We start from the raw sequence: 17,941 nt of genomic DNA, 5'->3' as shown, positions 1-17,941 counted from the left end.
CTACTTACCAAAAACATTAAACATATCTGATAACACAGTCTGAAGTGCAACAATCAGTAACAAGTGTAGATTAAAAACTGCTGCTGGTGAATAGTGTTCATGAATTTATTAGAATGTACCTAAATGATAAAATAGAAGTAATCCCATTTACGAAGAAACCAAAACATTTTCACTGAATGTCTGTCGAGAACCCACTGTAAGCTGTGCTACATTGTCTGAAGTAAATTTAGGTGGCTACTTTACTAGCAGTTGTGACAACAGAATGATAGTTGCAGGAATGATTCCTTGAAGGTTGTCATGCCCACTGAAAGTGTTTTGAGAGGCTCAAAGAACAATCCCACATAATAGCTAGCACCTAATGAATGCTTTTCACTAGCTTCTGAGATGCACAGGGCTATGGAATTGGAGTCCTACAGTCGGCAGCAAACATTGGGTTACTACTGTCAGTGTTGTAATATAATGTGTTAAAATTTCCAATTTCATATATACTAATTCAAATAAAATATTTTTTTCTTCTGGCCATTTGATAAAAATTTGAATCTTGTAAGTTTTGTCTTTTCTTTAATGTTATTCAATGTTTGTAACTTCTTATATATAAATATAATTATAAATTTTATATATAAAGACACACTGGCATCACTACAGTCTTTTAAATCCAAACTTTAACAGGCAGTGATAAAATGCTTTATATCTTGCATGTTGTGTGCTTTCAGTCAAGTCACAGTAAATATACTGCACTATAATTAAACCCCTTAAGTCCCCGGCTGTTTCCTAAACATTCTGATGTATTTCATCTTCTTTATTCTTGGTTATACTTTGTTGGATGACTGCTGATAGGTGCAACTTTTTAGGTACAGGAGTCTTTTTTGAAAGCTAGTTCATTTTCTTGCTATGATACATTGATGTCCAGTCTGACTCTGCATTGTTTTTCTACTGGTTGCCAAGTGTATTTTAAAAAGCAGGATGTAAAAAGGGAGGCTGCCCATGGAACTGAAAAGTCCTACAGATTAGCTATCGGTCAAGGTCACCTAACCAGTTTTTGTTTCAGTAGCTCGCTGTGAAAAAGCTGTTCTGCTGAATAAAGACTAACTGACCTTGTTATGCCAAAGCTTAACATCTTCTAGGAATTAATGAGTACAGCCACTCTATTGTACCTCATCAGTCTGCAAAATCTGCCCATCAGCCAGGGGCTCCAGTTCTGCTGTTGGAGGAGCGGACAGGATACTAGAAAGGAAGACACATTTGTTTTTTCTCCATTGCAAAAAGGCAGCCAGCTTTGACTATGAAAATAATTTTCTTAAAACTAGATTACAGCAAATAAAAATAAAACAAATGACATAAAGTACATTGATTTAATTTCAGAAATTTTAAAAATAAAACTTAATTAATCAAATGTACTCTTTCACATATTTTCTTTTGTTTTTTATTTAGTTTGAACATTTTCTACCAACATTGTAATGAGGGCCTTCACCCTTGTATGCAACACGCCTAAAATAGGCCCCGCCCCCACAACCCTAAAATTAATTAAATTAGTTTGAGAATGTTAAGATACCTTTAATAAATATGAAACATAAAAAAAATATACATTTACATTAAAAAATAATCAATGGAAACCATGATAAGTGGCACAGTAAGATGATGACGGATAGTCCTAGAAAACATAGCTTTACATCTCATTCCATTCACTTGCTTTGTGGAATTTGCATATTCTCAAAATGTCTCCATTAGTTGTTCTCCACAAACAAATTAAATATATGAGTTCTAGGTTAATTAGTTGATCTAAACTGGCCCAATATTTGTACATGTGCCCTGTGATGGATTAGGACCTTACCCAGGAATGGTTACACCTGGACTAGGATTCAGCTAACTTTTACCTTTAAAGGACATTAACAGTTTTTAAATATAAAGAATGATTGGGCATTTCTGCAATGAATGCCATTCAAGGATGGTTTAATATATGTTTACTTGTTTTTTACAGCTGAGATATTGTTAAGAGTGCTTGACTTGCTGCAGATGATACCGGTGATCTTGTTGTTTAAAGTCCAACTCCTCAGCCACTGTACCACACAATATGAGGATAGACCTTTGGACTTTTGATTGCTTGGCATGCTTGTTTTCTTATTGTAACAATCTTATTTATTGGCTCTCTTGTAGTGATGGAAAAAAAAAATAAGAATTTTGAAGGAAACTTTCCACTGTAACTTTCCATGTAATAAATAACAAATAGCTTGCTTGCTCTGTTCATGTGTAACAGGACATAACCAGCTAAAAGAGGAACATGAGGTATCCTGAACAAGCACAGTAACCACAAGTTGGAGTCTGCAAAGACAAAGATACATTTTTACCATAGCCCAGAGTTATGGGTTAGAATGATGGTTGGTAGAAGGTTTGAGAACATCGCTTGGATTGGTTCAGAGGCAGAAGGCCTCGACTTGGCAGAGGAGTGGGTCTCCAAACTATGGCACCCCACTGGTCCAAGACAGACAGGATCTCCAAAAGCTCAGAGTTTCTCTCTTTCATTCCATCACTTCCTGCCAGAGTCGATGCTCTATCAAAGATCAATCAGCTCAAAAGCACACATTGAGTGTCTGTAGACTCCTAGCAAGAAGAGCTGTAATCCATCCATGTTGTAATATAAGTTGTTTGCTTCTCCTTTGGACACATTTGGATCCTTAGGGCCGAGAATGTTAATTTATAATTCAATGAATAAAATTTAAACCTGCTCCCCTGGTTGCCTTGTATTCTCTCTTATCTAAATGACCTCAGAATCTAGAGGCAGGAAAAAGTAGGAAGGAAGTATTTTAACCATAGGTGTAGTTAACCATGATAGACACCACAAGTGTAACAGCAGACCGTAGCTGCATCTCCATGATAGTGTGACATGTGTAAATGCATTAGAGCAAGACAAAAATGCTTAAGATGTTCAGTACTTTATAATGAAGAGTCATAAAGTGACGATAGGGTCATCATCATACCTTTCCACAATAAGCAGTACCATATCCTCATGCCACCTTCCCACACAGCTGCCTCTAAAAAGACAACTGATTTTACTGCCAAATTACCAAAACAAACTAGATCATGGAGGAATGACCAACTATTGAACATGTTCCACTCAAGATACTAACTACCATGGTCATCTTTTTAAAATATATCATCACTGCAGAACTTTAAGTGTCAAGCCCTACTGCAAAACAAAAGCATAAACAATGAAAAATATACAAAAGTCAAACATTTAATAAAAAGGACAAAAAGAAAATGTCACAGCAAAGTCAGCAGTACTGATTTGTCATTAAGCACTAACTTACTGTTACTATGAAGGAAAACATTGCTAATAGCTCTTTTATTGCATTGCAATTGTCTGATTCTTTCTTGCAACCAATTTAGACAAAATGTGCACCAGATGTGAGGTAATCAACATTCTTTACATATTGTATGTGTATATGCCTGTACAGCAGATCAATGAATTCAGTGCAGTTCTGGAGGGTCGCAGTGGCTGCAAGTTTTTGTTCTTACCTAGTTGCTTGATTTGAAGTTAGTTATTACCCTAGCAAAATTTTAAAGCTTCATTTTAGTTAACTGGCCTTTTAAGATCCTCCTAATTACTTTCTTTCGTCTTAAACAACTGCAATGTTGTTTTTTAATTGCTTTTAGTCTTTTTAGTTAGCTGCCAATTAACGATGAGATAAAAATGACAAACAACTCACAAATTAACTTGGTTTCATGGTATGTGTGTCCATCACAAAGTATTTGTTTGAATAAAATATTTGGAAAGTAAAAGTAAAGGGCTGAGACTTACTGCTCTGCTCTGGGCCACAAGTTAGTTGCAGGATATCCTTTGAAGAAAAAAAAAAAATTCTACAATCTAAGAATGAGCTGCCATAAAAGAATGAAAGCTATAGAATTAAATAACAAGATCTGTTATCAGCCATGACTAGCTTTTAATTTGTTCTTATTGGAACAAAAGCATGCAGCCAGTGTGCCCGCCAGGACAAAACTATTTGGAAACATGTCTCAAAGCAATAGTGCATGATATCCGATTCTTACTGATAAATGAGTGCATCAGCAGTAAATACAGATAGTATAACATATTCACCAAACTACTATCACAGTTTGTTGTGTTACAGCTAAAGTTGCAACAAATTTCCATTTTTTTTGTATGACTAACAAAATACTTTACATTTAGATGGACTATATAATGACTATTATCATTAAAAAACAAGTAAAACAAAATGCAAAACTGACAAATCCAGCTCTGAAAACTATAAACCATTAATCGCTATGTCACTTTATGTGGCTTTGCAGCCCAATATGTGCTGCTTTTGCTAATTTTCCACATTATAGATAAGTTTGCCTTTCATTTTAACACAGATGTGAACTAATTAGGGACAGCATGGTGGTAGTGTAGATAGTGCTACTTCTTTTCAGCTCCAGAGTACAAGTTGAATTTCCAGGCTGCGTATCGCCTGTGAGTCTGGAGTTAGGCAGATCCCAGAGTGGGATTCAATGTTGTGTTTGCACATTCTTCCTGTGTCTGCAATTGTTTTTCCAACACATCAAAATACATGAGTGCGAGATTTAATATGAACTCTAAACTAGCTGATTGTAGGTCTATGCATAAATGAGCCTTGCAATGGATTGTTTTAAACATTTTTAGCAAGAATACTCCAGAATGTTTCTGTTTTTTTAAAGATGAAGGGATAGATTGGAGTGTATGGTAACAACATTGATAACCAGACTAAAAAATGCAACTACAACAACAGTTATCAAAGCCTTCTGCTGGCTCTCGGTTGCAATTCCTTAACATTACAGTGTCAATCAGCTTTACCACCCATCATTTTAGAGCTTCTTCTCTAAACCTATAAGCCAAAGCATACTTGAAGAGACAACTTGGCAACAAACAAGAAACTTAACTGTTTTTCCCTCTCAGACCAGAGATACTGTACTCATTCTAATGATGCTAATATGCTGCTTTCCTGTGACTTGCTAGCTGTTTTCTTCAAGTTAAGCCAGCATTAAACATCAAACTGTCCTACTGCCCAAGTGGCTGGATGGAAGTATCAGGCAGCGTTGTGCAATTATCATTCAAACTGATTTGTTTTTTTTTTTTGGCACATCCAACACTTAAAACAGTTTGTATGCAAAGGTGACTGCTCATTGTAACCTTTTGTTCTGGAATTTGGACATGTCCACACAACTGTCATTTTAGCAGTAATATATTATTCATCAAAATGTATATTCTTCCATAGCTCGGCTGCAATTGGGGCTCAATGTGTGGAAAAACACAAACCATCATCTCTGAATAGTATGGGTTGGCAAAATCCATCCATCCATCCATCCATCCTCTTCCGCTTATCCGAGGTCGGGTCGCGGGGGTAGCAGCTTAAGCAGAGAGGCCCAGACTTCCCTCTCCCGGCCACTTCTTCCAGCTCTTCCGGGAGAATCCCAAGGCGTTCCCAGGCCAGCCGGGAGACATAGTCCCTCCAGAGTGTCCTGGGTCTTCCCCGGGGCCTCCTCCCGGTTGGACGTGCCCGGAACACCTCACCAGGGAGGCGTCCAGGAGGCATCCTGATCAGATGCCCGAGCCACCTCATCTGACTCTTCTCGATGCGGAGGAGCAGCGGCTCTACTCTGAGCCCCTCCCGGATGACTGAGCTTCTCACCCTATCTTTAAGGGAAAGCCCAGACACCCTGCGGAGGAAACTCATTTCAGCCGCTTGTATTCGCGATCTCGTTCTTTCGGTCACTACCCATAGCTCATGACCATAGGTGAGGGTAGGAGCGTAGATCGACTGGTAAATTGAGAGCTTTGCCTTACGGCTCAGCTCCTTTTTCACCACGACAGACCGATGCAGAGCCCGCATCACTGTGGATGCCGCACCGATCCGCCTGTCGATCTCACACTCCATTCTTCCCTCACTCGTGAACAAGACCCCGAGATACTTGAACTACTCCACTTGGGGCAGGATCTCTCCTCCAACCCTGAGAGGGCACTCCACCCTTTACACTGGTTTGTGCATCCTCTGTGGCTGGGTTATAGGAAGTAGGTTTTTTAAGCACTATATACGAGAGTTCACGGAGGAGATGTGCCTGGAGAACCAAACCTATTCCAGTTGATGAGTTTATTATCTAGAGCAGTTTCTAGAGAAGTGGAAGAAATGGATGACAGTATTTTGCAACAGCTTTACTAATTTATTATATTATTATATCACTCAGGATGAAAATACCAAATATAGTGGACATTGCACAGCTGCCTGTGTTTACTTGGGGAAGTGAGTAATCATTCCAAGTCACTGAGGAGCTAACTGCACTCCACAGCTTGAAAAGCGGTCTCAAGGAGGTCATGACAGTTTTCGTATCTACTGTAAACTTTATCTGCTCATGTGACCTTAATCACAGGCAGTTCCAAAGTACGTTGGATGAAGCTGATACATGGTATGATGATGTAATTTACAAAACCAAAGCAAGTCAGATGGCTCAATCAAAGCATAGTGCTGAAGACATTTTTGACTTGTGCTCTGAAATCAATGCATTTGTGACTGTAAATGGAGGAAATATCTGACAGTACACAGATTTGGAAGATAGCTTTTCTGACTGATCCCATACAACATATTAATGACCCTAGTAACCAGATTTTAGGGCAAGGGGAAGCTTATTTGTGACTTTTGCAGCTGTGTGAAGGGATTTTAAATGTCGTTACAGCTGTTTAATAAAACAGCTGAAAAGAAACCACATCACTTTCCCAAAGCACTCCTGACTAGGGTTGCACAGTTTAACGGTACTGGAAAATTACACAAAAACACAAATTTTAAAATGGTATGGTACTAGCATTTTGAGATTTACGGTACCAGAAGTAAACGTCACCTTTCTTCTCAAGACTTAATGGCAAGGAAGCTATGATGTCCTTCAAGTGAGCTAACACCAGTCTCTCAAAGGGCTTAATTTCCACAGATGTCACAGCAACAGGCCTGTAGTCATTCAGTTCTGCCATACTGGATTTTTTGGGGACTGGTATGATAGTGGCTTGTTTGAAGCATAAGGGAACTTCACACAACAGTAATGATTTGTTGAAAATCTGAGCGAAAGAAAAGGGCCAGTTGATCAGCACAGATTTTTAAGCAGGAGGGTGACACCCCACCCAGACCTGTTGCTTTCTTAGTGTGTTGTCCTTTGAAAAGCAGACACGCATCCTCTTCAGAGCTATTTAATGCAGGTTGAATTGGAGAATGTGTATGTGGGGTGGGGGGAGTCGTATAAGCCTGTACTTTGATAGGGCTGCAGATAATGTCCATTGTATTCTGGGGCTTATCAAACCTGCAGTAAAAAGCATTCAATTCGTCAGCCAGCTGGCGATTTACTGCAATATGGCGGGGGTTGGGGATGGTTTCTTGTAATTTGGAAAATTTTGGAGCCCTTTCCACACTGATGCAGGGTCATTGGCAAAAACTAATTTTTCAGCTTTTCAGAATAACTCTTTTTAGCCAGTCTGATTTCTTTTGTCAGTGTGTTCCCTGCCTGTCTAAAGAGTGTTCTATCCCCACTTCTATAGGCAGCTTCCTTAGCTTGACGAAGCTGCTCAAGTTTTGCAGTGACACATGGTTTACTATTGTTAAATTGTAACCTTGTGTTGGTAAAGACACACATATCTTCACAAATGCAAACATAAGATGTTACTGTGTCAGCCAGTTCATCTAAGTTAGCAGAAGTATCTTGCCTGAAGAAGGGGCTTGAGTTGCCTCTAAAGCTTGCATATTGTAATCTTTTTAGTTAGCCAATAAAAGGTGTCATTTTGCTTGGCTTTTCTCTAAATTCACAATGGCTAACAAGGTACAACACCCTAGTACTACAGAAGTATCTTCAAAGACACCCTAGGCCGTACAGTCAATGCAGGCTTGCAGCTTCAACTCTGATTCAATAGCCCACCTTCTTACTATTTTACTCAAGGGTTTAGCAGATTTGAATTTACCCCAGTAGGTTGGGAGCAAATGAATCAAACAGTGATCAGAAAACCCAAAGCTGCAAGGGGAACAGGGCAATAAACATACTTTAACACTATATAGCAATGATCCAGTGTGTTAATGTCTCTGGCAGCGCACTTTATTTGCTGTATAAATTTGGGAAGTTCCTGGCTGAGATTTGTCTTATTAAAATCCCCTAATCAGAAGGGAGTTTGGATCAGGCAGTTTTTGTACCGCCGCACTGACGCACGCATGAAGTGGAACATAGACACTAACCAGCATAAATGAGGAAAACTTCCGTGGTGAGTAAAAAGGTCTACAGTTAACAAAACGCATTTCTAAGTCAGGGCAGCACAGTTTACTTAACACCGTGACATCGGTACATCAACCATCACTGATATAAAAACAGAATTCCACCTCCTTTTCTTTTCCCTGATGTCTCCAATGCACAATGCAGTCTATAAAGTTGAAAGCTGGGCAGGTGTAATTCTGAGTCGGGGTTGGATTCATTTAACCAGATTTCTGTGATACACAGAGCAGAACAAAGTGAAAAGTCCTTGTGAGTTCTGTTGAGGAATAACAGTTCATCCATTTTATGGACTAGAGAGCGGGGTTCACTAGATGAAAACTGTTCGAAAACCCCGCTGTCTTCATCTAATGAGTGCACCGGCGCACTTCCCCAATTTGCGATACCTGTGTCTGCGTCTGCTGTCGACAACTGCAGCTCAACCAGCTCAGATATCCAGAACATTCATAATTGTGAAAAATGCGGTGTCAAATCACACAAAATGAATTGCCGAATATTCAGCAGTTCTTTATGGGTATACTTGATTATAGTTGAACACCAAATGACAGGACAAATAAACAAAAACAGACAAAATACTAGAGGGCACCGAACCAAGGCTGCCATTTGCTGTGTCATACCATATAATAGTAGCAATCTATGGAATACAGTAGTTCAGTGACTTGAACTGGTAAGTCCATAGATGCACCTGAATAATACCCCATGCATACATTTTCTAACTTATATTTTTTTCATTTAAAACCAGGGACTGTAATTAATGTAACATTATACAATATGTAAATTCAAATAATGCCATCCATGTAATTGTACATTTTTTTTCAACATTCAAACACAATACATGTTTGTAAAAAGTCATACTTTCTTTGGTATGAGTTACTGGTTACAGTATGCGTTTGACAGATCCATGTCTAAAATACTACATTACATTTAGGGCTCATAGTTTCATTATTTAAAACAGCCATTCCTAAAGGAAAACATGCAGTTATCTTCAAACACAGTTCTAACCTATTTATTTACTTAGACGTGTATATTGTAAAGGGCACCTCCAAGTGGGCATTTCAATTAGAATTTAAATTGACAAAAGTCAAAAGAATCAAAAATTAAAGAAGACCAAAATGAGCAGCTCAAAATGTCGAGTAAATAAATAAATAATTACATAACTGATACTTTATTAGGCCTGACTATATTTTTTCCTGGAATTCTTTAAAGACTGAAACCAGGAAATATCCATTTACACAAACAGTCATGGGGGTCTAAACAAACCACCGAGTCATGAAGCTAGAGAGGAAAATTTGACTGTTCAATAAGAATCTGAATGGCATACGACTAAGCCACTGGCTGACCAAACAAGCTTGATGGACTGAATGTTTTCTTCTCATTTGTCAGACTTTTATCAGACAGAGTGTCTCAGTTACTCATCCACCTCCATTGGCTAACTAAAATAAAATTTTCCTGACTACACTATTTACTAGGGCGGCACGGTGGCGCAGTGGTAGTGCTGCTGCCTCGCAGTTAGGAGACCCGGGTTCGCTTCCCAGGTCCTCCCTGCGTGGAGTTTGCATGTTCTCCCCATGTCTGCGTGGGTTTCCTCCGGGCGCTCCGGTTTCCTCCCACAATCCAAAGACATGCAGGTTAGGTGGATTGGTAATTCTAAATTGGCCCTAGTGTGTGCTTGGTGTGTGGGTGTGTTTGTGTGTGTCCTGCGGTGGGTTGGCACCCTGCCCAGGATTGGTTCCTGCCTTGTGCCCTGTGTTGGCTGGGATTGGCTCCAGCAGACCTGTAGACTCTGCATCTGGGCATTTAAATTCCAAACCGGGATAAATCTGGGTGTTTCTACAATCATTTGTGAGGTAAGGGATGCCCCTAGAAAATGATAAAGATCTGGTGGCCTGCTGAAGCATTACACCATGAGTTTCCCTCTCTCAGTTAAAGTTACAAAAGAAATTCATATTTTTAGGCTATGCACCTTCTGCCCTGGGCAGCAGAGTCCCAGCTTTACTTACTTTTCCAGATAGTTTTAATCTGACTTGCTAACACAGTCTTTGATGACTGGTCTCTCTCGTAGTAACTTTAGAGATTATGGGCAGCTACATACAGTGCTTACTGCACAATGACAGCCCATAGAATTTGAATGAGCTCTTTATTCTATAATTTGGATTATTCCTCTTTAAATGGCCCCTGTCCAGCCCCTTATCTGTTCAGGGTCAACTTGATTTCCCTTCTGTGCAAGCAACCGTTTACTAAGTATGCAACCTTTCACTTATACACTACACACATACAAACTGACTGTCCTAAACCATAACATTAAACAATATTCTCAAGCTATCGTAATCTAATCATATTAAAGTTGTACAGCTCATCAGATTTTGAACTATTGGATACTCCAGTACAAAATAACAATTCCTCCAGCAGTAGCAAATTTCCTGGAAGAACATACTTAGTGCTCACCTGCGTAGTACACTGAGGTTGAAGTTCTCGATGCAATACTGAATGAAGCTTCTCAGATCTGTCTTACTGATGCCACCTATAGGATTGATATCTGCACTGGAGCAATCATACTTCGTCAGATATCCTCTAAGGCTGAAACAAAATGGATTGAGAATCAGGAAAAGCCATTAATAGCCTCCAAAACAACTGGAAGTCACACATTGCAAATATTTAGTTATTCTAAAATACTCTGGCACACAGCATATAAAAACTGAAACAGTATGAGAGCACAAATAAAGAAGTTTTAGGGGAAGATTATTTTTCCAAGCTGCGGTGCTTGCTATGAGTACTGTGTATACTGAAGTCTCCCTTTGTTTGTCTGTATTTGCTCTTGTAAGTAAATACAATTTGGAGCTGTATGATGTGAAAGGTTAGTTAATTGTTAAGCAGACAATGAAAATATAAGGTCTAGCAGCATCTTTCAGGGATGACATTCAAACTAGTCTTATCCAAAGACCTTGTTGGGTGATGGGACAAATGTGACATTCTTGGATACAGACCATATAACATAATGTAACAATTCAAGAAATTTTAGGGGAAACCACTGAATTCTCTCGGTTTTTGTTTTATGTGGTTTCATTTGAAGCTTACTCCTGGCCTTTGTCACTTTGAGGATTTCACACTAGGAACTGGCCCTTTGTCAAGGGGTAAAAAAAACAAAACAAAATGGCATTTACAGAAGTCAATTATAAGTCATGTACTGTAGACATATAATGCAAACCAGCAGACCTACACATGGAGGTTTGGATACAATTTACAAACAAGATTGTTTAATAACTCTATCTTATTTGAATTTATGAAACAAATACTGTAAAGGCAGATTTAACCATGTCATCTGTATCTGTAAAACAGTCACCCAGAAAGTGAATATTAGAATATAAATATCTGCACAGGTGGACAGACAGCCCCTTAACACAGAGATGTTCTGCCAGTCTAAAATCTTTCTTACTTCTGGTGCTTTCACATTCAGCACATGAATGATTATACATTCATCCATGCCTTTATTAACTGATCCCAATCATTGTACTACAGTGAGGTGGGGGTTGCAAGGTCAGAGATTGTTCAGGCTTACACTGCAGGCAAATATACTCACATACCTACACTCACAGAACAGCAATTCAAAATCAACATAATTTAATATACAGTGGTGTGAAAAACTATTTGCCCCCTTCCTGATTTCTTATTCTTTTGCATGTTTGTCAAACAAAATGTTTCTGTTCATCAAACACATTTAACCATTAGTCAAATATAACACATGTAAACACTAAATGCAGTTTTTAAATTATGGCTTTTATTATTTAGGGAGAAAAAAAATCCAAACCTACATGGCCCTGTGTGAAAAAGTAATTGCCCCCTTGTTAAAAAATAACCTAACTGTGGTGTATCACACCTGAGTTCAATTTCTGTAGCCACCCCCAGGCCTGATTACTGCCACACCTATTTCAATCAAGAAATCACTTAAATAGGAGCTGCCTGACACAGAGAAGTAGACCAAAAGCACCTCAAAAGCTAGACATCATGCCAAGATCCAAAGAAATTCAGGAACAAATGAGAACAGAAGTAATTGAGATCTATCAGTCTGGTAAAGATTATAAAGCCATTTCTAAAGCTTTGGGACTCCAGCGAACCACAGTGAGAGCCATTATCCACAAATGGCAAAAACATGGAACAGTGGTGAACCTTCCCAGGAGTGGCGGCCGACCAAAATTACCCCAAGAGCGCAGAGGCGACTCATCCGAGAGGTCACAAAGACCCCAGGACAACGTCTAAAGAACTGCAGGCCTCACTTGCCTCAATTAAGGTCAGTGTTCATGACTCCACCATAAGAAAGAGACTGGACACAAACGGCCTGCATGGCAGATTTCCAAGACGCAAACTACTGTTAATCAAAAAGAACATTAGGGCTTATCTCAATTTTGCTAAGAAACATCTCAATGATTGCCAAGATTTTTGGGAAAATACCTTGTGGACTGATGAGACAAAAGTTGAACTTTTTGGAAGGCAAATGTCCCGTTACATCTGGCGTAAAAGGAACACAGCATTTCAGAAAAAGAACATCATACCAACAGTAAAATATGGTGGTGGTAGTGTGATGGTCTGGGGTTGTTTTGCTGCTTCAGGACCTGGAAGGCTTGCTGTGATAGATGGAACCATGAATTCTACTGTCTACCAAAAAATCCTGAAGGAGAATGTCCGGCCATCTGTTCGTCAACTCAAGCTGAAGCAATCTTGGGTGCTGCAACAGGACAATGACCCAAAACACACCAGCAAATCCACCTCTGAATGGCTGAAGAAAAACAAAATGAAGACTTTGGAGTGGCCTAGTCAAAGTCCTGACCTGAATCCAATTGAGATGCTATGGCATGACCTTAAAAAGGCGGTTCATGCTAGAAAACCCTCAAATAAAACTGAATTACAACAATTCTGCAAAGATGAGTGGGCCAAAATTCCTCCAGAGCGCTGTAATAGACTCATTGCAAGTTATCGCAAACGCTTGATTGCAGTTATTGCTGCTAAGGGTAGCCCAACCAGTTATTAGGTTCAGGGGGCAATTACTTTTTCACACAGGGCCATGTAGGTTTGGATTTTTTTTCCTAAATAATAAAAACCATCATTTAAAAACTGCATTTTGTGTTTACTTGTGTTATATTTGACTAATGGTTAAATGTGTTTGATGATCAGAAACATTTTGTCGGACAAAGAAATCAGGAAGGGGGCAAATAGTTTTTCACACCACTGTATTCTTGTTTATCAAGCCGTGGGAGAGAGGAGAAGTGATGCATGCTGGTCAGACTTACAAGCAGGGCTTTCACTGTGCTCTTAACGTGACACTATTACTGCTAGGATTCATGTAACCTCCACATCATCATCAAATGAATATTCCCAGATACTTTTTTTTGCAATGTTCTTATTATATGATTGGTGTGGCAGCTGTTTGAAGTTTCCTTCACAATAATAAGTTTCTGTCTCTCACTTTTTATGTGACATGTTACTCTGGACAAACTGGCTGTGACATCTTTAACTTACTACTGATTGCTAAGGGTATAGATGCAAAATTTGAGAAAGATGTAATATTTGGCCAATTTAATCTGTACTGGAAACCAAAAAACTGCCATATTATGGACATTGATTTTTTTTGCATTCAAATCTTAATTTTGTGGATCTTTCTACTTTTACCATTCATTTTTCTACAGCACCTAACATGTTTCTGTTCTAAAAGTCTTTGAGCTTAGTTGGCATGCATAGTGCATGGGGAGTCCGGAGCTTCAGTGCACATCCAAAATTTGAAACAAAATAAAAGGAAAAAATAGTAACTACTACAAGTTTAGTATTTTAATGAGGACACAATTAAAGCACCAGCTATACCACTTTCTTCATTCAGGCCATGGCATTTCACTTAACGTGAGGTTTGAATAAGATGTTAATGATTGAAATATGATGTGATAGTTTTTGAAAAACAGTCTTATACTTGTAGTAAAACAGCTGGAACAATGAGGGATTCTGTTTAAAGGTAAAACTGATGGATAAGCATAATAGTTGGCCAAGTGATTTAAAAGGATATGTATTTTTTGTCCCATACACGTGCACTTTGGAGACAAATTTATGAGCCTGAATAAGTGTTATTGTCCACCGCCGCCGGACCAGTGGATGACTCTATCAGATAACACTCTCTCTTTTCTGGTCTGCAGACCTACAGAAGGAAATCCCACCTGAGGACCTCACTTCCTTTCCAGGCTCAGTTATACATCAGTCTCAGTTATTTTTGTTCAACGTCCTTTTACTTGAACCTCCTGGCAACATCCACCATCCTCAGCTCGATTCACTACAAGTACAGAGTCGCAATGGTTTCCCTCTAGTGTGCCCCCAGCCGCTTTTATGAGTGGATGAACAGTCGCAAGTTCCATATGGTGCATTTGGTACACCGTGTGGGTACTTGCATATGTATGACAATAATATGTTCTTCTTGTAAATTTTTTTGTCTGCAAAGAACATTCAACAACTGAAGTAAAATGTGATACATGTGCAAATCATGCAGCGGATAAAAGTGTGATGAATAAGCACTGGTGAAATGGATCAGGTTTATTTTCAGATAGTCTTAGACGGTGTCATACTATTCAATAACATGTGTATTAAATTACATTAAAAATATGTACAATTTTAAATTATTGAAGTATTTTATATTACAACCTCACCGCGTGCATATAAATAGCAATTTTAACACTGGTGCATAAAGTACACCTTGCGAGTACTTATGAGATGAGAAATGGTACGAGTAGTTAAGGGTTAAGGCGTTAAAAAATACTGTCGCAAACCGGGGCCAGGAACTAGGCAAACACCTCAGGCAGTGCTTTGGTCAGGGCGGAATTTTCTTTGTAAATTTTTTTTTTTTATTAACATTGCAAAACAATAACACAATAACACATAAAGATTACATACACATCCAGTACCATATTTATATACTACCTTTAAAAAATTTATTAAATAAAATTTCATATCACATGGTTCATAACAATATACCACGTCACTATCTTGCACTGGTGTTTGTTTTCTTGATTTACACATACACACATTGGGCGCAGGAGCATGGGAAGAAAGGGGTGGGGAGGGGAGCTTATGGCAGTCCTTGTGCAATGCTAGAGAAAAGTCGCAAAGGTAAAAATAATGCTCTCTTTTTTTTCATTTCATGTTTCTGTAGGAAGATCAAATCAATCTCATATCATATAAACGCTAGATAAGTTATCTTTGAGTAGCACTAAAACCAAAATAAGTCTCAAGTAACTCTGTATTTACCTTGCCAGTGTGCCAGCCAGCTGACAGAATTTTTATTGGTGCTATATATTGTATTGTCTAGAATTTATTAAATAACCAACTGTATGTTATTTGTAAGGCTTGCATTTGATAATACAGAATTAATATGCGAGATGAGGGGCCCTAAACATATTCACAGATATTTGGATTAGCAGGGGTCCTGTGCCACTAACCCCAACGAATTGTATGGGCTGACTGTAGCTACATGATATATACAGTATATGCACACACACACACACACACACGCAATGATTAGCACACATACAGGAATCAAAGGCAGTCATTTTTCTCTGATGATGACACCTGGTAGGTTGTCAAAAGCACTTAGGAATAAAAAAAAAAGTATTTCAAGATACATGACTCATTTTCTCCCTTTGTTGTGGATTTTTAGCTACTAGTTTGCAAACTATATCACAGAACTTTTATCCCATTACATATATATACACACACACACTCTGTACATATATATTTTTCCCACTTTGTCATTCTGTACTTTTAAAATTAATAGAAAATGAAACTGAAAAGAAATTTAAGCAAAATTTGGACCTCACTCACCCAGTGTTTAAACCCTAACAATGAGCACCAAGTGGCTGTTCATATAGTACAATTGAAATGCACAACAAACATTCACTTACCATTCATCCACATTGGCAGATCCAAGCACCAGAAGACCACCTGATTTCCCTTTAGCCCAATGGCTTAGCTGAGCAAATAGATATGCCAGAACCATTCTTACTCTGGCCTAAGGAAAAGAAAAAAACAATGTTCAGCAACAAACAGTATAATACTGTATAAATTTCATTAAAACAAGATGATGGTGATTGTTAACAATAACCTAATAATTTACCACAAATATCAACATGAATTTAAATTCCATATTTCATCTTAAACATTTCAACTAATACAATCAGGATTATGCTTTTATAATTAATATTTACAATTTTTATGAACAATTATATTTCTACATTCTGCAGAACTATAGGGGTTTAAATATGCTCTTAATTCTGTCAATGTTACACATAAATATGAATATTCAACCATCCACACATTAATCCATCCCGCATATCCCAACAGCAATGAATACAATACAAAAAAAAAACCCTTAATAGACTATTGTCCATTCATGTCAATTTAGATTCTCCTGCTAACTTGATATTATGCTATGGATTTAAGAAGAAATTGTAAATTCACTTAAGCATTCAAATGGTGTGCTATTAATTCTTCCATCCTTTCCATTTTGTGTTTTACTTATAGTTTCTTTGTTTTTCTTTTTACTGTCTTGGCTTCTGTACTGATGAAGCCTACAGAATGCCTTGGCTAAAACCGATACCAACTTGAGTGAAGGTTTTGCCTTAACTTATTTTTTGGCATGAGCTGACAGATGTCATGCGGTATTTTCTCATTTTTTTAAGGTAATGATTTGTCTTTATTGACTAAAATGTTTTAATCCCCTTTATTGTTGGTTACTCTGCTTGTTCACAGCATTAGGTCAGGGGCTGTTCATTCAAATCCATAATTCCGAGAGGTAATTTAATAAGTAAGTGAAAGATACTTTAGAATTGGTGTAAACAAAATCTATATATAAATTAATGTTATGATTTGAGTACTGCTCATCACAGACTCCTGTTCTGGTGAATGCTTGTGGGCTAACAGATTGAAGTTTGAAAAATGAACCAAATTTTGTGGAAGAAAGTGTCCCTTGCAAAGTATGGTTTAAATATAAATAGACGGGTGCCCAATACTCAAAAAGTCTGCAGTGTTTATAAAGTTGTTAATCCACAAGAAAAAACAATGTTTGGTGGGCTCTCACAATAAAAAAAAGAATATGGCAACTGGCAAACTGTAGATAATTGACTAGACTTGCAGTACTCTCCTTTGCCAGTGGGTGACATCATTAAAATGAGATTTGGCACAGGAACTGCTTTAAATCAATAAAATTATACACATTATACAACATTATATACAAACTGTACAAAATGAATTACAGTAGTGTAAGCTAAGCAGGCACAGTGTCACAGCTGTTAACGCTGCTGCCTTACAGCTTTGCGTGGGTCTTCTGCCAGCATGCCAGTTTCCTCTCACAGTCCAAAGAGAAGTCAGATTGGTTATGTGTCAAGTCTAAACTGATCCAGTGTGAGCATGCTGCACAATGAACTGACGTCCTATTCTGAGTTTGTTCTAGCATTGCACCTGATTCTACTGTGATAGAAGGAATGACATGTTTGAGTGTTAACTACCATGTATGTGTACTTCTGCTCCATACAAACCTTTTCTCAAATATATTAAAAATATACTCAATATTAATTGAGGCATTTGTAGGCCTGGTAATCTCACAGATGCAAAAATAGTTGTGTAATGCATATTACTGTATTACTACGTATTATTT

General features: G+C 38.2%; 1 protein-coding gene across 4 annotated transcripts in view; it reads right to left on the bottom strand.

Annotated features, from left to right (window-relative positions):
• nadsyn1 (NAD synthetase 1) overlaps nucleotides 1–17,941 on the bottom strand; it is a 76,373-nt gene that overhangs the window by 15,818 nt on the left and 42,614 nt on the right. For 3 of the 4 annotated variants that reach the window (XM_039748628.1, XM_039748636.1, XM_039748646.1), the window contains 3 exons: nucleotides 16,191–16,297; nucleotides 10,708–10,839; nucleotides 1,155–1,224 (listed from right to left, as the gene is read on the bottom strand). In XM_039748628.1, coding sequence (XP_039604562.1) covers nucleotides 1,155–1,224; nucleotides 10,708–10,839; nucleotides 16,191–16,297 — 309 coding nt within the window. Of the gene's footprint in view, nucleotides 1–1,094; nucleotides 1,225–10,707; nucleotides 10,840–16,190; nucleotides 16,298–17,941 lie in introns of all 4 variants that reach the window. The other variant, XR_005633045.1, reaches the window with a different exon arrangement.

Source organism: Polypterus senegalus, chromosome 1, assembly GCF_016835505.1.
Source record: "Polypterus senegalus isolate Bchr_013 chromosome 1, ASM1683550v1, whole genome shotgun sequence".
NCBI lineage: Eukaryota > Metazoa > Chordata > Cladistia > Polypteriformes > Polypteridae > Polypterus > Polypterus senegalus.
The sequence above is the reverse complement of the archived record's forward strand: the minus strand, read 5'-3'. Positions and strand labels throughout refer to the sequence as shown.